Consider the following 22,041-nt stretch of genomic DNA (forward strand, 5'->3'; position numbering starts at 1 on the left):
AAGGAGAATCCAAACTATGATTCTCATTGAGCAAAATACAGACCTGAATGCTCATTTTTCCTAGGAGTGTGGGAAGTGGATGTGTTGAAGATGGTATAGGTTGTTCATCCCTCTACTAGACAGAACTATTTCTCAAGTCATGACAGTTATTTTGCATTACTACTAGTAGTTTATAACTTGAGGAATTAAAATTGCTATTAGAGTATGAACAGATAACTTGTAGGAGAATGCCGTAGACTAAGTTAGCAGGCTGCCAGCCAACTCCACCTACTTTCTAATTGGAAAGTGGCTATTTCCATTAATTACAGATTAGCAGAATCTTTCTGCTTCAGTGTTAGAGTTGTGTAGTAGTAGCAGAGATGGTCAGGCCTGCTGGGTTTGTCCGTTTTCTGTCTGGTTCTTTACAGAACTCCTTCCGCTCTTGGTACTAATTTTCTATCAAAATATTGTTTTTCCCAAGCAGTTGTATGTTTTTGATAATTTTTATAATCAGCACCTGTCATTTGTGACCAGTGTTATACTAGCCTGTTCTTTTCCCAAGAGGCTTAAAGATAAAGGTTTTAAAGGAGCACTCCAGTTTTTTCTTTGTATAACAACAAACTTACAGTGGTTTGAGTGAAGTGTCTTCATATTCTCAAACACTTGAAATTTAGTCCCCAGGTGGTAGTGCTACTTGGAAGGTTTAGGAGTTGTGCCCTCCTGGAGGAATTTTGTTACTGGGGTCAGGCTTTAAGAGTTTAAATACTTGAACCACTCTCAGTTTGTTATCTCTGCTTCATACTTGCGTATCAAGATGTGAGTACTTGATTTCTAGTTAGCCAGCGTGCCTGTTGCTTACTGCCATGCTTCCCCACCGTAGAAGACTCTTATCTCTCTGGAACAGAAGCTAAATAAACTTTTCTATACGTGGCTTTGGTCATTTTTTTTATCATAGCAATTGTATAATAACTAATACAAAACCCACTGTATGTATCTTGCCCTTAAATTTCCAAACAGACATCAGTTAATCAAAACTCACTCAGTGAAGAAATTACAAATTGTAAATTGCAAATTCTACCATATGGAGAATATAAAGAATTTAGGGTGTTTAATTTTAAGAAACAATAGGAGGGGTTGGGGAGATGGTTTAGTCAATACAGTGCCTGCCCCACATGATTTAAGACCTGAATTTGGATTCCCCAGGAACCAAGTAAATAATGGTGTATGGCATCATGTATCTAGATTAGGAAAGGGAGATCAGCAATAGGTGCCTGGAGTTCACTTTCCAGGTACCCTAGCTAGATAAGTGCCAAGGTTCATGAACAGTCCTTGTCTCAAAGTGAGTTTGAGAGCAGTAGAAGACAGCTGACTTCTGGACTGGACACACAGCACATATATACACACCTGCCTGCATACCCACACACAATCATGTACATGTTCAGTCCTCACAACCCACATGGTAGAAAAAACTGACTCCAGCAAGTTTTACACACATGCACATCGCACAACTACTTTTTCTCTTTCTCCCCCTCTCTCTTACACGCACAAATAAATAAATAAAAATGTAAAGATTTTAAAGTAAGAAATAGTTTTTTATTTTTTTATTTTTTTTATTTTATTTTTAATTTATTTATTAAGGATTTCTGCCTCCTCCCAGCCACTGCCTCCCATTTCCCTCCCCCTCCCCCATCAAGTCCCTCTCCCTCATCAGCTTGAAGAGTAATCAGGGTTCCCTGACCTGTGGGAAGTCCAAGGACCGCCCACCTCCATCCAGGTTTAGTAAGTTGAGCATCCAAACTGCCTAGGCTCCCCCAAAGCCAGTATGTGCAGTAGGATCAAAAACCCATTGCCATTGTTCTTGAGTTCTCAGTAGTCCTCATTGTCCACTATGTTCAGCAAGTCCGGTTTTATGCCATGCTTCTTCAGACCCAGGCCAGCTGGCCTTGGTGAATTCCCGATAGAACATCCCAATTGTCTCAGTGTATGGGTGTACCCCTCGTGGTCCTGAGTTCCTTGCTCGTGCTCCCCCTCCTTCTGCTCCTGATTTGGACCTTGAGATTTATGTCCAGTGCTCCAATTTGGGTCTCTGTCTCTGTCTCCGTCTCCTTTCATCGCCTGATGAAGGTTAATATTCAGGAGGATGCCTATATGTTTGTCTTTGGATTCACCTTCTTTTTTAGCTTCTCCAGGATCGCAAATTATAAGCTTACTGTCCTTTATTTATGGCTAAAAACCAAATATGAGTGAGTACATCCCATGTTCCTCTTTTTGGGTCTGGCTTACCTCACTCAGGATAGTGTTTTCTAAGAAATACAGCTTTTTAAAAAATAAATTCTGTGATCCATAGTAACAAACAAAAGGCTTTCTAATTGGTATTGGTGATCCATCTAAGGCAGGAACCAGAAATTATTTACACTAAATTATATATACAAATATTCCTACTATATTTGTAACCGGCAGAGTAAATGCCTAATTTACTAAAAAAAATAAATAAAATAAAATAAACCTCCTTCCCAGAGAGAGATGCAAGCAACATTACATTATTTTTTTCCTCCAAAAATCAAAACATAATTCCACTGAAGTTCACCCTGGGAAACCAATAAGTTCATTAGACTTCCTTGCAGAGCATAGGTAACAGTTTTCTTATAAGAGTGTAGGTGATGTTTCTTCCCTCAGCAGGCCATGGCTGGAAAACCTTTACCCAGCAGGGATGAGAGCTTCCTGTAGCATATAGATAGAACTTCTTGTCTCCCCATTCTATATACTCCAGTGCCTCCCCCGGGCCACATGCAATTAAGGGATAATTGCATTCAGCAGGTAGTATCTGCAGGTTACTCAGATGAGGGTCTTATGACCCTTCCCACTCCTTCATAAGAAAGTGTAAATTGTCAGCGAGCCCGATTGAATACTCCTGTTTGTAAGGGAATGCAGCTGAACTCCCAGGATGGTGGTTGGTTGGCTTGAATGACAGTCACTCACATCACAAAATAGCAAGTGATTAAATTTGATAGAGTGATTAGATTTGCAGGTGTTTGCACAGGTTGCTGTGGGAGATGCATAGTGGCCTTTATTTTTTTAACCTTATGATCATTATTTAGTTTGGTCACTGAAAAACTCTATGAAAAGCATTGGCTGATGCTGGTTGCTATCTAAGGAACTAGAAGCTTCAAGTTCTATTATCTACCTAAGATGAAATAGCTTATAAAAGTCAGTGCTTAGGAGAGAATGGTTGAAGTCATTATCTTCTCAAACATGCATGATATTTAAAAACATAGAAATGATAATTAAATACTCAAGAATTAATGTTGAGATGATATGATATGTAATGTGTTAGAAAATCTGACTAATTGTGGCTAGTTACTGACCTAGGAAGGCATTCAGAGCAGTCTGTGTTCTGTTATAGTATCCCTGAACATACTCCCTTCCAGCTCCCACTCTGAATTAATATATTGTCCAAAGTGTTGGTAATGATTTGAAGCTATGCAGGTTACACAAAGCGTTTAATGAAATCTTGTCTTATACAAAACACTTTTGAGGGTTGTAATTAACAACTTGTTTTCTGCAGTTCTATTGATTACTCATTCATGATCCTTTGTTCTCAGAGTGATAACCACCAGCATGAATGCCGCTATCTGATGAGATTCTCAGGACAGAATTTTTCAATAGCTTGTAGATAATTGCTGACACCCCTGAAATTTCAATGTAAATGAATTAGCATCACAATACAATTATTTTAGGAATGTCAGTATTTGCCAGAGTTAAAATTTATTGCACTCTGTTTTTTAGTCATTTGTAGAAAATTAACTGACTGATATCTTAAAGCCCATTTATTGTTTGCCTTGAGTTCTCATCCTTTCAGAGTTTGCATTGAGTGCAACTTTAAGTGAAGGACTTCTTGGTCACCCTGCAGTTGCCTGTTTTAATCTCTGAAACTTCAAGTTGCACTACTGTCAAACTGCTGTGATTTTTGTTCTGAAAATGAAAGAAGTGCACATAAAAGAAAAATTGCTGTAACATTTTCCTAATTTTGCTCTGAGAACAGTTTTGTGTCTTGATCCTTAGCAGGAGAGCTTGAGAGCCAAGAATGGAGCTGTGGCCATGATAGTGCTTTGTTCTCTGTTTAGTTTAAGCATGTTTCCTTCTTGAATAGACAAACCTTTTGAACATCTGTCTGTCTTTATGTTATAAGACTGTGTACTGTTTCATGAAAGTAAAGGAGGCATGAAATTAGCCACTGCATAGGCAGTATGCAGCAGGTATATTTTGAGATACGTAATTCTAGTATCCCCAATTTTAATTTCCTCGAAAGCAAATTAATGATAAGGATTCAGTACATCAAGCTTTTAATCATAAAATAATGCTTACTAAAAAAAAAAAAAGCCAAAGGTAAAAGATGGACTCTTATTCCACAGACCAGACTGACCTCAGTCTTTTAGCCCTTCCGTCTTCGGCTTTCCAAATGTCAGGATTAGAGGTATGAGTCCCCACTTCCAGCCTGATGCATATAGTTTTTGACATAGGGTTAATTAGGCCCTTATTTAACCTGAAGCTAGAAATAGTATATTTATTTAGTATTCATACCAATCCATTTTATGGTAAAAAAAAAAAAAACAAGTAATCTGAAAAAGCAAGAAATACATTTGCCATCTACTTATATTTTTTTCTTGTAAAGATAACAAATACCCTTATTATTGCTGTCTGACTCTGAATCCTTTTAGCTATTGTTTTGCATAAATGTTCTTCTTTCTTCCTATAAAATTACATCTATAATCTTTTCAAGTCTAACAGTTCACTTTAATAAGTGATGTTGACCAAGCTCATCACTTTATTCCTTTACTTCACTTTTCAGGGCATACGTAAACTAAGGAGCTTTCTTGAGCTCACATTTAAGAGCCTAGGTAACTCTTGCCCATGAAGAGGGAGAAAGACCTTAAAGATGAATCTCACACAGATTACTAAAGTTCTTTATAGAGAAGTTAGTCTTTTTGGTTTCTGGTGTGTTATATATAATTCAAAATGGTACATCCTAGAGGCTTTTTATATGATGTAAATACTAATTCATTGATTTAATATTATTTAATATCTTTTTTACAGATGAAGTTCTAGAAGACTATGAGAAAGTTTTTTTTCTAGTGGTGTACTAAGAAATGAGTGCTATCTTGTTTCAGAGTATTAGTTTTGTTCTGAATAAGACAGCTTGTATGAACAAAACTGGTTTTGTTCGGTTCTCTATCCTCTGGGACATTAGTATTCTTTCTGCTTAAGATACCTCTAGGCCAAGATCAGTGGTAATCAATATTGGTTCTCTTTTATTTTAACACAGGCAGAGAAGCCAATAATATGAGCTGGTATCTAATTTTATTTTAGGAGAATAAAAGTAAAATAGCTCATTATATGTGTTTGGTGTTAGGTATTTGTTTAAGGAAACAAATAAAAATTCTATGATTTTTTTATTGGTATATCAAAATGTAAGGCTTTTATAATTTTGCTCTATTTTTTGGTACATTTTCCATTGATTTATTGGGCATGGTTTTATTTATTTTCAGGTCCTTTCAGATGAAATTGTATCCTAAACTTGGTCTTGATTTCTTTCAGTGCTAATTGGGTCTATTTGGTTAACAGGATAAATTAATGATCTGAAGTGTTAAGAAAATAACCTCCACTGTGTTTACTTGCATTACTCATTTGAGTCATGAGATTTTAAAAACGGGGAAAAAATTATTGCTCTGATTCAGACTGTGAAGTGAAGTAACAGCCTCTGCATGTTCTTGTCATCAATAATAATAGTGAAATAAGAATATTGGGCATTTCCTTTCCAGGTTTGTCTATAGTGGAAGAAAAGGCTTATCAACACTAGCTAGTAACAAGCATTCATTTTTCCCCTTAAGTTTATTTTGTCTTTTTCATCCTATAGTCAATACACATTTCCAAGTCTCCCAGTTTGTCCTCTGTCCAGGCTTTTATTTCAAAAAGTTAAGACCCAAAGAAAAGGTAGATAAGAGTACACTTTATATATATATATATATATATATATTCATCATCAAGATTTACCAGTTAACATTTCACTTTTCAGTGTGTGCAGACTCTGTACACACAGAATCATGGGCGAACATGTGATGTTTTTCTGTTCTTGATTGGGCTAATACAACTTGAGTATATTCTTTGGCTTTGAACTCTTTGTTACCTCTCCCTCCACTGGTTTGCTACTTCTGTCTCTTCTCTCTTCATCTAGCCTTACATTAGCCATTGGGAGTTACACCCAACAAGCTTGAGTTTAGGGAAAACCAGGTCTTTTGAAACCTCACACTGTTACCTGGGACAAAAAGTATTTATGCCTAAGAAATAGAAAATTAAGTACTGCTTACCTTATTTCTTCATACACAAAGATATACACAAAGATAAACACAAACACACAGATTTTCCATGGAAAGAGAAAAGTGAAAGGAATGTTCTATGATAACCAAGTCATCCATACTTAACAGTTAAACCTTGCCTTCCTAGGGCATACATGGAGAGAAGAGGGAAGATTTATTCATGTAAACCATTTGCCCAATGTCATAATTATGTTTTGAACAAAGGTGGCTAGTTTGCCTTTACTTTCTCTAGGTCATTAGTATGTATATTGGCTCTCCTTATACAGACATGAAATGCACTTTTCATCATTTCGGTCATTTTGTACTTCTTTACTGTAATCACCTTGACATTGGAAGAAGATGGCCAAATTTTACTTATATGCAAGTTTGTCCTTTGTGTGTGTGTGCATGTATATTATTACCTAAGCAAACCAATCTTTCTGACCTGAGCCCTTTAACCATCCATTGAGGTCTCGGATTAGGGGTCAAAAAGCATATTCTGTAAAAGGCTAGAGAGCTGGATTCTAGGCTTGCCAGCCTGATTGTTTATTATGATGCTCAACTCTTCCACTGTAACCTGAAAGGTTATAGCTGTTACAGAAATCAGTAGCAGCACTGTGTTTCATTGAAAGTAATTTCAGGAAGAAGTCCAGTTTGACTGACAGAATGTCACTTGTTATATTAAAAAGTTTGTATAGCAGGAGGACAGTGAGATGGTTCAGTAAGTATAAAGTACATGCTAAGCAAGCCTGGTAACCCTACTCAAGTTCATTCCATGGAACCCACATAAAGGTGGAAGGAAAAAGCCAACTCCACAAAGTTGTCTTCTGACATCTAGACATGCACCATGGCATTTGCAGGCTCACACACACACACACTATATATATATGTATATACATATACATATATATGTCATTAGTTGTTTTTTTAAGGCTCTGTATGTGGTTCAACAATTAAGAACACTTGTTGCTCTTTTTTTTGTTTTTGTTTTTTTGTTTTTTTCAAGACAGGGTTTCTCTGTGGCTTTGGAGCCTGTCCTGGAACTAGCTCTGTAGACCAGGCTGGTCTCGAACTCACAGAGATCCGCCTGCCTCTGCCTCCCTAGTGCTGGGATTAAAGGTGTGCGCCACCATCGCCCGGCCACTTGTTGCTCTTACAGAGGACCTGAATTCATTTTCCAAGCACCCACGTGATGGATCACAACACCTTTAACTCCAATTCCTGGGGATATGACACTCCCTTCTGAGCTGCTAAACACTAGGGATGCTTATGGTGCACATACATACATGCAGGCAAAGCACTCACACACATGAATTTTTAATTAATAAAAGATTGTTTCAATAAGAATTTGTATAGCAAGAACAGTATAAAAGGTCTGATAAGAGAAATATTCATGCCTGTCTCTTATGTATTCATTTTATATGTTCAATTAACCGCTTCCTCTGTCTTCATGTGAGAACATACTGATAAAATTATCAATGGTAGTCAGTCTGACATTGAGCAAAGAACACTCCTACTAAAAGAAATTCTCTTTCTAGCCATAAACAAAGGACATTGAGCCTATAATTAGTGATCCTAGAGAAGCTAAATAAGGAGAACCCAAAGAAAACCATATAGGCATCCTCCTGAATATTAACCTTCATCAGGCGATGAAAGGAGACAGAGACAGAGACCCACATTGGAGCACCGGACATAAATCTCAAGGTCCAAATCAGGAGCAGAAGGAGAGAGAGCACGAGCAAGGAACTCAGAACCGCAAGGGGTGCACCCACACACTGAGACAATGGGGATGTTCTATTGGGAACTCACCAAGGCCAGCTGGCCTGGGTCTGAAGAAGCCTGGGATAAAACCGGACTCTCTGAACATAGTGGACAATGAGGACTACTGAGAACTCAAGAACAATGGCAATGCGTTTCTGATCTTACTGCACGTACTGGCTTTGGGGGAGCCTAGGCAGTTTGGATGCTCAACTTACTAGACCTGGATGGAGGTGGGGGCTCCTTGGACTTCCCATAGGGCAGGGAACCCTGATTGCTCTTCAGGCTGAGGGGGGGGACTTAATTGGGGGAGGGGGAGGGGGAGGGAAATGGGAGGCAGTGGTGGGAAAGAGACAGAAATCTTTAATAAATAAATAAATTTAAAAAAATTCACAAGGTGCATAACCTGTACTTTCAAGCATGTGGAGATTGTATGTTCCCTGTATTTTGATATCACTATTTGCCATTTAGACAATGCTGCATTTACTTGTCAAAGGGAAAATAAAAAACAAAACAGATGTAGTGACTAAAATTTAGTATAACGTCTGTGGGAGACAATGACTTCTAGGTCCCTGTTCTCAAACAGAGCATCATTGGAAGATCCATAGCTAAGGGTTTGTTGTGTGAATAGGAAGTAAATACATGTGTGATGTTTACATTTAAATTGCTCGTTTTCTGTCTTTTCATCATTACTTTTGGAACTTTTTGATTTTGTTTTGTTTTAGACAGAGTTTCTCTGTGTAACAGCCGTGGCTATCCTGGAACTAGCTCTTGTAGATCAGCTTGGCCTCGAACTCACAGAGATCCGCCTGGCCTCTGCCTCCTAAGTGCTGGGATTGAAAGGGTGCACCACCACCACTTTTGTCTCCAGTCACCACTTTCTCTCCTAGTTTGTTAAATGTTGTCTGTTGGAATTTATGTAATTGATGCTTAATAGTTGCATTGATAGTCTATAGTCTTTATTCACATGTCATATTTAGTAACTAAAATTACTTTCACTTGGCTACTACATTATATATATATATATATATATGTTCTGTCTGAAATAGAATTTGCTCTTTGAGGAATCTATATTCTTTTGATTTAATTTTGTTTTATTTTTTTGTTTTTGTTTTGACACAGGGTTTTTCTGTGTAATAGCCCTGGCTATCCTGGAACTTGCTCTGTAGACCAGGCTGTCTTTGAACTCACAGAGACCCACCTGCCTTTAAAGGCCCCCCCTCAAGTGCTGGGATTAAAGATGTGCGCTGCCGCCACTACCTGGCGACACTGTGTTTTAAAACTATTTCTGAAGGCTGTACAGACAGCTTTTAGATGATATAGTACTTTGTTTCATGTGTGCTTGTAGCATTGTCACATTAGCTATACATACCTGAAGACAGCTTTGCAAATATAGGAGATAAAGCAAAGGTGATAACAGAGGGTCATTCACAGCAGAAGCAGTTGCACAGAAAGGAAGTAGCTAGCCTTGCACAGCTGCATGCAAAGCTGTGCATTCCTCCTAGGGTCTGAAGCAGAATAGTGACAAGCCCAAGGCTACCTTTGGCACATAGAAATATCAAATGTCGAAAAGTGCAGAAGCAAACTCTGAAATAAGAACCCTCAGTTTGCAATTTTATAAACTAGAAAAGAGAATGGAGCCTGGAATATAGTTCAGTGGTTAACAGTACCGGTTGGTCTTGCAGAAGAACCCTCGTTTGAGTCCCAGTACTCAATGTCTCACAACCACTGTAGCTTTAGTCCCAGGGTATCTGCTGTTCTCTGCTGGCCTCCCTAGGTACAAGGCACACTTGTGGTACACAAAGATAAATGCAGGCCAAATACCCATACACATAATATAACTTAATTAAAAAGAATCTAGAAAGAAAAACAGACTAAACTAGAAGGTGGGGATGGGGGTGGGATGTAAAGATAAGAGAAGATATAAACACAACAGACTAAGACAACAAAGTAAAAAACTTGGTACTTAGTAAGATCAGGTGATCAGCATTTGGGAGGCTGAGCAGAATTGCAGATTTGTGTCCTGCCTAGTCTATATAGTAAGTGCTAGACCATCATCGGTTATATGCAATACCTTATTTTTAAAAATATTAAAAGTTGATTCCTTGAAAAGATCAACAAAATTGGAAAACATATCTGGATTAGTAAATAATAACTTAAGTCAGAAGCAAAAGGGTCACATTGCTACTGACTTCATAAAAATAAAAAGAGGTAAATACCACAAAGAGTTACATGCTGGTGGTACATATTTTAGATGAAATGAACAAATTCCTAGAAACATACTGTCAAGACGGACTCAGACTTAAATAGCGAGAAAGAGAATCAGTAATAGAAGTCTTTGCAGTTTAGGAAGGTCCAGAGCCAAATGGCTTTTCCAGTAAAGTGTAGAATCCTTCAAAGAAGAAACAAGGCTACTGCTTTTGAAACAGTCCCTCCCTTCTTTAGGGGCAGCTTTGTACTAATATGAAAGCCACAGATACCACAAGGAAAATGAACTTTAAGACCATTATCCATTTCAAATATCAATACAAAATTTATCCATAGAATGCTAACACACTGAAGACAGCAGTATAAAGTTTAGACACTATGACCAAGTAAGTATGTCCAAAAAATGCAAAATGGCTTAACATAGGAAAATTGATCAATATAACTTACCATAGTAATAAATAACATGAAGAGGGGAGCAAAATGTCAAAAATCAAGTCAAAGGAGTGGGAGTGTGCACCCCCCCCAAAAAAAACTAACTAAAAAACTAGTACCTCTGCCATGTAGAGCACAGACCTTTAATCCCTGCACTTAGAAAGCTGAGGCAGGCATCTTGACCTATATAGCAAGTTTCAGACCAGGTGGGACTGCATTGTGAGACTCTTCCACGCCCACACAAAAACAAATGAAAAACTAGTATCATGATACGACCATTTAGTAAGGTAAGAATAGGGAGCTAGAGGGAAGGCTCAGTGGTTAAAAACATTTGCTGTTCTTCTTCAGGACCTTAGTCCAGTTCCTAGAACTCATACCAAGAAGCTCACAACTGCTTATAACTCTGTCTTCAGGGGATCTGGTGCATTTATGTGCATGTATGAGCTCATATATATATATGTGAGCACCCCCCCCAAAAAAAAAAACTAACTAAAAAACTAGTACCTCTGCCATGTAGAGCACAGACCTTTAATCCCTGCACTTAGAAAGCACTCGGGAGGCAGAGGCAGGAAGCTCTCTGTGAGTTCGAGGCCATCCTGGTCTACAGAGCTAGTTCCAGGACAGACTCTAAAGTTACTGAGAAACCCTGTGTCAAAAAAAAAGAAAAGAAAAGCTAACAATAGGAAGGAACTTCTTCAACTTGGGAAAGATATTTTTTTTATGAAAAACAACCAATCACATATTCAAAATTAATATTGAAAGCATTTCCCTAAAACAAGGCTATTTTCACGAACTCTTACATTCAGCAATGTATTGGAAATTCTAGGAGAGTTTAAAGAAGTAAAACTACCCTCATTTGCAGATAATTTGTCCTTTTCTCTAGAAATGCTTACAAGATTCACCATAAAACTATTAGAGCTAAGAGCTCTACACTTTTAGAGATGGCTCAGTGGTTAAGTGCACATTCTGCTCTTTCAGAGACCCAGGTTTGGTTCCTGGCACCCAAATCAGGTAGCTCTTGACTACCTTTAACTCCAGCTGCAGGGGATTCAGTACCCTCTTCTGGACTCCACTAGCACCAACACTTACCCCTCTCTCCGCAACACACACAAGATGAATGAACTTCAAAACTGTCATACTAAGTAAAGTAAGTCATGTGTAGAAGGTTATATTTACATGGAATAGCCAGAATAGGTAAATCCACAGAAGCAGAAGGCAGAGTAGTGGTTGCCATAGGCTGAGGAAAGTAAAATAAGGAGTTACTGCTTAGTATGTGTGGGCAGTCGAGAGGAATGACTGCTGCTGTAGGGCTGTGGAACTTCCTTCAGACAAGTCGTGAAACTTAGTTTTCTTGACTATTAGAATGGGGGCAGTGGCTAGAATACAATGGCTGCTCTTCCCAGGTTCTGCTCACTCTGAGTAGAGTTTGTTCTTTTAGTATGTCATAATGCTCAGTACTAAGAACATGAAGATGACAGTAAGGGTATTAAGTATATATCGGGAGAGTAGCAGTAAGCTGGAGGAATCATGTTTTCATGCCTGAAAGCATCCTCTGAGGTCCCTTTTCACCACCCTTCCCCAGTAAAGTCATTTTCTCTTTCTTGTCTCACATTGGTATGATACTTTTTTATTTCACCTGCCAGAAATCTCAGACCAAATTCTGCCAACTATAACCTTATTTTGTTTGTGATGAGATCACTAAATCAGTGATTTAGGTTAGAACTGTTGAATCTCTAAATTTTCAGTGATGGACCCATGTTTTTGTCCCTAACTTTTATCCTCTTGATGGATTTTTCACTCACATTTTGGATACCTAGACATTAGGAAACCTAGCCTATGTTAACAGACTCCAAATCTAAAGAGTGCAGGAGGGTATGGATAGTTAATATGGGTCAAATAGAACAAGATACAGTTTTATCAGGGAATCTGATACATGTGACAGATCTTGGGTCTTGTGCTTGAGTCCAAGAAGCATAAACTGAACAAGTCTGTTGTAAGGGGGCAAACCAGTACATGGAGCAGAGTGAAGAGCCATGAAACTGGACTACTTTCAACCTATAGTTCACATGATGGGTGGTATATCATCTAAAGCATCTGGGCCATTGTGCTCTTTGCCAATTATAAGAAACTAAAGAGAGTCTAGAGGACCGTGTCAGGGATAAGGAGGAAGGATACCTCTCCCCCTCAAAACAAACGAAGAAAGCCAGAGCGATTAGTCTTATAAATATGGGCACTCTTTAGATGGTAAGAATATTCAAAAAGAAAAGGGAAGAAAACATAGCCCGTGTGATCATGAAAGCAAAGTCCAGGTGACTGCTTTCAAAAGTATTCCTGTAATTAAAGGATCCAATCACAAAGTCACCAAAATTATTGAGTCTACACAATTACTAAAAAGTAGACAAAGAATCTGGGTACAGTGGCATACACCCTTAATCTCAGCACTTGGGAGACAGGCAAGTGGATCTCTGAGTTTGAGGAAAGCCAAGGATACACAGAGAAAATGCTGCAAAACGAAATAAAAAACAACAAAAGGCAGGCAAGAGAAGGGTAAAGAAAAAGGATGGAGTTTAAAACTAGTGACCTAATTGAATTTTAAAAGTAATTATTGATTACTTCTAAATTTTAAGGCATTGATAAAGTTACTGTCAGTAATTCAAAAGTGATGTGTTTGGTCTGTAGTAGCAAGATGACTTGTTTCCTTGGCCTTGTTTTATAGTCTAGTCTCCTGAGACAAGATCTAGGACTTGGGAGCCCAGCACAGCTGTCTTCTTCAGGAAAACCTGCAACACCGTACTACTCATTCTCTGCCACAAGTTCTAGGAGAAGACCGCTCCATGACTCTGTAGCTCTAGGTGAGTGTTTGACTTGTCCGCTCACATGTCCCACTTCCTTAGTCTGTACTTGTGACTGTGCTTTTAATGAGAAGAAATTTACTTTCTTGGCCATCATTTGTATATCAAGGTATATATACATATATAAATAATATACAGACTGAGTATTCCTAATCTAAAATCCAAAGTGCTCTAAAATGTGAAACCTATTGAATATTGACATTAGAAATGTTAGAATACTGACCATAGAAAATTTTATACCTGACTTGTTGATATGGGTCACAGCCATATAAAGCACACTAAAGTATGTATGAAATTACCCTTGGACTACATATATATGAAACATAAATGAACTTAATCTTTATGTGTTGGTTCTGTCTCCAGGATACTGCATTATGTTTATACAGATAGTCCAGATCTGAAGACTAAAACATACCTAGCCACAGCATTTCAGATAAGGGATACTCATCTTGTATGCATTAGATACACAATAAATAGAGTTGTCAAGAGTTCCCACTGTTGTAAAGAACTCTTCCACTTTATATTCAAGGTTTAACTAACTATAGGTAGTTTTGGTTGGTAATTTTCATCATTATGAGCACGGTGAGGCCCGCTGCCCAGCTCCCAGCTACCGACTAGCTTTACCCAAAATAATTACACAGAAACTATATTCTTTTAAACACTGCTTGGCGCATTAGTTCTAGCCTCTTATTGGCTGATTCTCACATCTTGATTAACCCATTTCTATTAATGTGTGTAGCACCACGAGGTGGTGGCTTACCGGGCTTTTTTCTGCTGCTGGATATTCTTTCTATCTAATTAGTGTTTAAAGTGAAAAATTTTGTGGGTTTATTTAATATAAGAAATTTAAAGTTGTAAAACATGTTTATAATAAAATAGGCCAACTGCTAAAGAAATATAAACCAGATAAAATGTGCTATAGTTCCTGATTACACAAATATTTGTTGACTGCCTCTAGCTAATATATCAACCTCCTATCTAACCATGTATTTTGATGAACTATTTCTAATCTTTAGGTCTAAAGTATGAATGAGGTACATAGAAAGGATACAGTGATGGATTGCTACATTCAGAAGAGAATTCTGATATCTTTATTTCATGTGAACATGGTCATGTAATATGTATGGGTGCTATTAGAGTCAGCCCTGATGGTTTAGACCAGTATTCTTTTTGTTAGTAAAGAAATGACAACTTAGAAAATGTTGTCCGTATATGCTCTGCTTGTCTACCTGATGAGTTAACCCAGTAGAGGCCTCAATTGAGTCTGTATTGGGTTAGTCTATATGAGTGTCTTCTTCAAAGACTCCATGCACACAGTGTAGCAACCAGTAATCCCTGCCAGTGTGCTGCTATCAAAAGAAAACCACTGAGTAACTAGAAGAGAATAGGGTTATGTTCCATTAAAATTTAGGCTTAATATTCAGGCTTTCCATGGATTCAAATTTCATTTCTTTTCAATTATGTTATACTTGCTGTTGTTTATCTCGTGCATCTTTTCAAAACTCTGAGGTTGTAATATTAACATTAGAGTATAAATGAGGAGACCAAATAAAATGCAGCATACAGTGTTACTCTTAATACTTGGAGGAATTCTATCCATTTCCTGTTTGAATACCAACTAGTAGGTTATTATTATGCTGCCCATTGCTATTCCCAATCTTAGCCTTTCCTTGGCATTGCATTGTCTGGTAAAATGTTAACACTTAGAAGAACTGTAAGGAGCTACAATATTAGTGTTTTCTGAAACTATTTAGGTACTTTAAGAAACTATTTTGGAGAGCAGTAACTATCTAATTTATAATTGTTTTAATCTACATAAGGGCTGAAAGTTATTAAGTGTGGTACAGGAGCAATGACTCAGCAGTTTAGAGCTCTGGTTGTTCTTCTAGATGACCTAGGTCCATTTCCATCACCCGTGGGATGGCTCCCAACTGTCTAGCTCCAGTCCCAGGGGATCTAACATTCTCTTCTGGCCTCCATGGGCACAGTATACGTGTGGTCCACAGACATAGAGGTAAAACATTGAAGTGTCACAAATGTTAGGCAATGGAATAAGCATATTTCACGTATTATCACAGAACATGAAACTCACAGGAGAGGTGGGGGCCCACCACTTTATGCATCTAAAGAAGATGAAACGCAAAGAGGTTAAAGTAACCTTCCCAGGTTCATATGGCTGCTGTACTGAATATAGCCAGCTTACTCTCCATCACAGTTTACAGCTTCCCCAAACTAGACTGTGAATCCGAAACTGGTGATAGTACAGTATATTGCCAATAATGAGATACCAAAGAAATATCTTTATTCTGATAACTACAAGCCATAGGAGCCATTTCCTTGATTTATATAAAGTGTATCTTTTGCTAAAGGAATAAGTTGTAAGGAAGTAGACTGCTGAAACATTTCACTAAGAAAAAAGGTTTTGCTGTAAGTCTTACAGAATATGCCAGATGTTGTTTATCTTTGGTATTTATGTTTGGAGGAAATGTGGACTACCTCTTGGGGAAGGGATATCCATGCTGATGAGTGCTTTTTGACCCTTTTATTGTGTAATATTTTCCACATGGTGCTTATAAAGTTGCTTTCTTAGCTTTACAGCCTTCTGTGATATTACCTGTAGAGAATCTACTGACCAAATTTAAATAAATTTCGATCTTTATAAAATCTCATATTTTATTGTGTAGTATCATTTACAGCCTAGGAAAATGCTTTTCTTATTTCTCATTTTTACAGTTTTAAGAAAATATAGAGTTTTTTTCACATCAGTCTTCCTTATAACAAATCCCTTTGAAAATCCTGAATTTGATCGTTATTTGCATGTGATTTGAAAGCTATGCATATCATTTTTCAAAAAATATGATGGAAAAGTTATAAATTTTATACATGAGTATTACTGCAAGTTTAGTCCCACACCCATACAGCAGCTTGTAACTCTATGTTTGGAATTCCAGCTCCAGAAAGTCCAGTCCTGGACTTGGACTCCAAGGGTACCTGTACTTAAACATTCACCTATACTCACATATATGTGCACACATACACACACACATACACACACACATGTAGACAGACGTTTCTCTCCTGCCCGCCTACTCCTAAATATCTGGTGACCGCTTCCCAAATAGTTGACTCAGAGGTTTAATGTTACTTATAAATATTCGGTTGATAGCTCAGTCTTGTTACTAGCTAGGTCTTACATTTTTAAGTTAGCCCATATTCCTTATTTATGCTCTGCCATGGAGTGGTACCTTTATTAGCATGGCAGGTTCATCTCCTCCCTCTGCACCTGACTGGTGACTCCTCTCTCTGCCTTTCTCCTTTCCAGCGTTCTTAGTTTGATTACCCCACCTATACTTCTTGACTAGCTATTGGCCAATCAATGTTTTATTAAACCAATTCAAGTGACTTTATAGTGTTAAGGAGGATTGCTTCATGGCACACACATACACAAACACACATACAAATGTGCATAATTTAAAATAAGAGAGAAACTTTCTGTATCCATTTCCTTAAAAGTGTTTGCAAACTTTTGATTAAAGTCCAAATTATACTGTAGTGCTGAAGTTTCAGTCTTACTCACTCATTACCAAAGTAAATGCTCATAATACTAGATGTGTATATTGCCTGTATTTCATAGCGTGTGGAACATGTCTCGATGTTATTATGTTCTTAGTTTTTCATTCATTCCTTCGATTTTATTTCAAATTTTCAGCAAAATAAGTTGTACTATAGTATTTGCTGTGTGATATTAAGTTTTTAAAATGTGCCTTTCAGCCTCATTCTCTCTCTCTCTCTCTCTCTCTCTCTCTCTCTCTCTCTCTCTCTCTCTCTCTCTCCCTCCCTCCCTCTCTCTCTTCCTCCCCCTCTTCCCCAATTCTTTTGGTTTTTCCAGATAGGGTTTCTCTGTAGCTTTAGAGCCTGTCCTCTTACTTGCTCTGTACACCAGGTTGGTCTCGAACTCACAGAGCTCCATCTGCCTCTGCCTCCCATGTGCTGGGATTAAAGACGTGCGCCACCACTGCCTGGCTCTTCCCAATTCTTGATATGATACTGTGTCTTTGTTAGGGAAGTGTACTGTTAGGAAGACCTGTTACATAGAGTTCATTTCCAGTGGACTGACATACGTGTGAGTTTTCTTGTTTTACTGTACCATTCCATATACTAGAAGAACCAGTGCTGCCATTCTTGGATTCCCCTTCTTAACATGCAATATTAAAAAAAAACAGAAATCATAATGGGTATGCAGCAGAAAGTGAGGCATGGCAAAACACGATGGATGACTGTATGGTACCTGTTTCCTATTCATTTGAAGTCTTTTTTTCTCTCCATAATATAAATGCTAATGAAACATTTTGTTTTCCATGTGCAGATCCTTTGCAAGCAAAGAAAGTAAGAAAGGTGCCTCCTGGCCTGCCTTCTTCTGTAAGTACTTCCTTTTTTTTTATGTTAAATAAATTGATGTCAAATATTCAGTATTTACTTGCTACAAAGATGGATTCAATTGATGCCAGTGGGCATACTTTACATAGTAACTGTTCATTGCTTAACAAAATCATTGATTGAGATAAATCCACACTTAATGTTAGTCTTTTCGTTTTCTGTGCAGTGATTTGTAGCTTTCTCTTATGCTGTCATTTCCTCTGTCCCTGTCATTTGAATTCCCCTCTTGGGAAGAAGACTAGGCCTGTAGCTGTCAAAAAAGATCTCCTGTGCAGGTCTTTTGATGTTTAATTAGTCATTATGTTGCTGAACAGGAGGACAGACAGAGATTAATAGCTGAGAATCTTAGAAATTTACATTTGTAATAATCCCAATGGAGCTAAAGACATTAAGATTCGTAGGACATGTTCGGCTCAGCTTGCCTCAGTAGGACTGAGGTTATTAATATGCATAAATCACCAAGTCAGATGTTCATTGTGAAGCCCTTGTGGATTTTAAAGCCGTCATTAAGCCTTTTCCAACTTCAGTCTAGCATCAGGAAAGCTTTCACGTAACTAGTTTGTTGATCCTTCCATGCTCAAAAATGTATCCTTTGAGAATAAAGAGCTTTGATGCAGGAGGTTGGGAGTGGTTGGTAAAACAATCATTAATGGCTATAGTAACCTAATACTGTAGGAGTGTTTGTGCTGTTAATATACTTATTCTTTGAAGCAGTAGAAGTATTTGTAGATGAACGTACATTATAAATCCACCCACAGTTTAAAAACCTGTGGTGAGAAGAAGGGAAAGGCTTTTTCTCTATATGTAGAATAAATGGACAGTGATGCTGTTATATTGAGGCCCTGTGCCTTGAAGGGTACATTCTTTGTTGTGTAAATGGGTGTTGGGCTTTCATTGGGCAATACTTAACACATGGGCGCAGGTGCTGCCAGATGAGTCATGGCTCATCCCAGTTTAGACTGAATGGAATATCCTGTTTGACAAGTAGCAATCTAGAAGGGGCAGCATGGTCCTGAGCTTTTTATTTCTTGTGAAGGGTAAAGTAGAAAAATCATTTTGGTTGTTTGCATTTCTTCTCTCCTCTGCCACCCTCCTTGAAAAGTTGAATTGAAATCTCTGAAACTAAATTCCAGATGAATCTGAGTTTTGAGAAGCATAGGGCAGCTGTGCTCTGAACCTGCAGCCTACCTGGAAAGCTGAATTGCTGCAACAAGCATCTTAAAAGCTTTTGCTTGCATAAGCACTTGGATCCACTAGAGGCTGAATAGCTGCTTGGTAAACAAAATGAACAATGCCTCAAATCATTATTCCCAAAGACAGGAATTTCAACAGTAGCTAAAAATAGTTATATGATTTACATTTTAATAGTAGGTAGGTAGTATAATCTAACAGAAATCATTCTTAGTAGGCAGAACTGCTAAAACATGGAGCAGTGTGATTTCTTGTAATATATTACTATTATTCTATGAAAGTAATAAAAGTTAAATTGAATATTAATATTAGTAGAACCCCACATTGCTTTTAAAAAGATTAGTAAGTAAAAAGTTTGCCATATTTATTCTTGACATAACATTAGATATAACAATAAGATAATTGTTCATGTTTCGTAGTTACTTCATTTTTAAACAAATGAGCAAAATGGACAAAGGAGCCTGGTGAAAGGCTTTGCGGACCCTTTTGTCCTTACATTTTTAATTATAATAGCATTCACTACTTTGAGATAGTTCTCTGCATTGCTTTCTGTTCAGGAAAGGAAACACTACCGTGTTTTGATGAACTTTTGAGAACAATTAGGAAATTTTGTAAGCCAAACTTATATTTTTCTAGCTCCTTTGGAACATACCTTTAATTTAAACTTGGAATCAGAAACAGTCAGATCTAGGAATTGGAGGCCAGCTTGGTCTCCATAGGGAGTTCCAGGCCAACCAGGATTGTATAGTGAAACCATGTTCCAAAAATACACACATGTGTATATGTTCTTATATAGCACTGAGCATGGTATATATGCCTGTAATCTCAGCAGCAGTGGGACTGAAGTGGGAGAATTGTTGTATATTCTAGGCTCTATAGCAAGACTCTGTCTAACCAAAACAAAATAAAGAAAATTAAATTTTTTTCTGTTTGATTGCTTATAATGAATATTCAGTTCTTTACACTGTCAATTGTAAAAGAAGTGGGTACAAAAATAAACATGAAGTGTTGCATATTTTGTTTCATGATTATTTGAATAATGAGTATCATACTTCCAAAAAATTCAAAAATACAAAAAATTCAGCCAAATGTTCAGATTTCAAATGGGCTAGAAGGTAAAAAACACAGAAATGTGGAAAACATGTTTTGCCTAAATTTAGAAGTAAAGCATTCCTAGATTCTATGATAGCTTTAACTTTTGTCATTTTACTGGAGTAGGAGAGCACTACTGAGCCTAGGGTAGGTCCGCTTTGAGTACAGACTCCTGACTTGTAGTAATAGGAGTCTTTTGGAACTGTGCAGAGTTCAAAATATGTGCCTGCTACTGGAGCATGACAGTGATTTCTTTTCCCTTTGAGGGTTCCTTAGCTTCCCTTCCCTCTTATCTGAACACCAGATATGTTCACCTGGTTTTTCTCTGTCTATCAGATCATTGCTAAGATTAAAAAGTAAAAGACAGAGTCTTGGGCATTGCGTAGGGATTCCCCTGGCAACCTTTTTGTAATCTACAAAAGGAAGTACATTCAGTAGCATCTCAGCCTCAGTGTCATTTTGTTAGACATGCAGGACTTCAGAAGTGTGAGATTCTCTTTAGTCTTTGCCACTAATCTACCCTGGTTCATATACAGTTTAATTTTGTGCAGATTTGTGTAATTGGTTTTGTTGTTTAAGGACTTGCACTATCTAAGTAAACATGGTGTGGTAGTAGATAGAGATACACAGAATTTCCCTATATGTAGATAATGAGTTTTATCTGGCTTCTAGCCTCTTTTCATTTTTCTGACCTGAGAGGGGTGGCTTGTGACTCTCTGAACCCTAGGGATTTTTGTTTCTGTGGTGCAAAGGATTGTGCTCAGGGCCTCCCGCATACTAGGCAATTGTTCTACCACTGACTCATCCTTGGACTTTAACCTAAGGTTGCTTGGCTGCTTTATCCATTTTTGTGGTATTTGGGAATTGAGCATATAGGACTTCATACATGCTGAGCAAGGACTCCTTCCTCTAAGCTTCATGTCACAGGCTATTAGGGAAGTATCCAGTACCAGTCATTTACTTGGTATATCAGATATAATCCAGAATTCCTCTTTCTTCATTTTTTTCTAATTTCTATCACTGTAGCCTAAATTTATTTTTTAAGTCATTTTACCAAATTTGTTTGAAAAAACCAGAAAAGGTTTGAAAGTGAAAGAATGAAAGTTGCAGTGAAAAAAAAAATGTATTACTGCACTTCTATGTGTAAGTCAGAGCTTGGCACACAGTAACTATTTGCTAATTATAGTTGCTATTGTTCAAAAGGCATAGCTTTGTGGAAAAAGAACCTTCAAAGAGAAGGTGGGTTTCCTGGATCACAGCCTGCTGCCTAGATATACTCTGGTCATTATTGTTTTCTCAAGTCTCAGGGTTATTTTTTTTCCTTTGGTTGAACATCATTATAGCTCCCATAATGCAGTCTCAGATGTAGGGAGAATCTCTGTTTCCTCACTTGATATTGTACTTACAAATATAGATTATGTTTTTTGTATATTACAGAAGATGCAGAATTTGAAAGTGAGAAGCAAGATTTCATTATAAATCTGTCTCAGAGTAACTAACCATTTATATAAATTCTGGAATACCTTCTTATGTAGTAGAAGGCATATGACAGATTGATGGCACTTTTTTTTCTTAATCAAATATATTATTATCCTTTGTCTTATTTAAAGTGTGCATTTATTTTCCCACAAAAACTGTTAATATCGCCGGGCGGTGGTGGCGCACGCCTTTAATCCCAGCACTCGGGAGGCAGAGGCAGGCGGATCTCTGTGAGTTCGAGGCCAGCCTGGTCTACCAAG

At 37.7% G+C, this 22,041-nt stretch overlaps 1 protein-coding gene across 5 annotated transcripts in view; it reads left to right on the forward strand.

The window, feature by feature from the left end:
- The window catches only part of Tcf12 (transcription factor 12), a 270,002-nt gene that overhangs the window by 182,034 nt on the left and 65,927 nt on the right, over nucleotides 1-22,041 (forward strand). For all 5 annotated transcript variants that reach the window (XM_005347649.2, XM_005347651.2, XM_026779115.1 and 2 more), the window contains 2 exons: nucleotides 13,447-13,582; nucleotides 17,949-18,001. In XM_005347649.2, coding sequence (XP_005347706.1) covers nucleotides 13,447-13,582; nucleotides 17,949-18,001 — 189 coding nt within the window. The remainder of the gene's footprint in view (nucleotides 1-13,446; nucleotides 13,583-17,948; nucleotides 18,002-22,041) is intronic.

This window comes from Microtus ochrogaster, chromosome 5 (assembly GCF_000317375.1).
Source record: "Microtus ochrogaster isolate Prairie Vole_2 chromosome 5, MicOch1.0, whole genome shotgun sequence".
Taxonomy (NCBI): Eukaryota; Metazoa; Chordata; class Mammalia; order Rodentia; family Cricetidae; genus Microtus; species Microtus ochrogaster.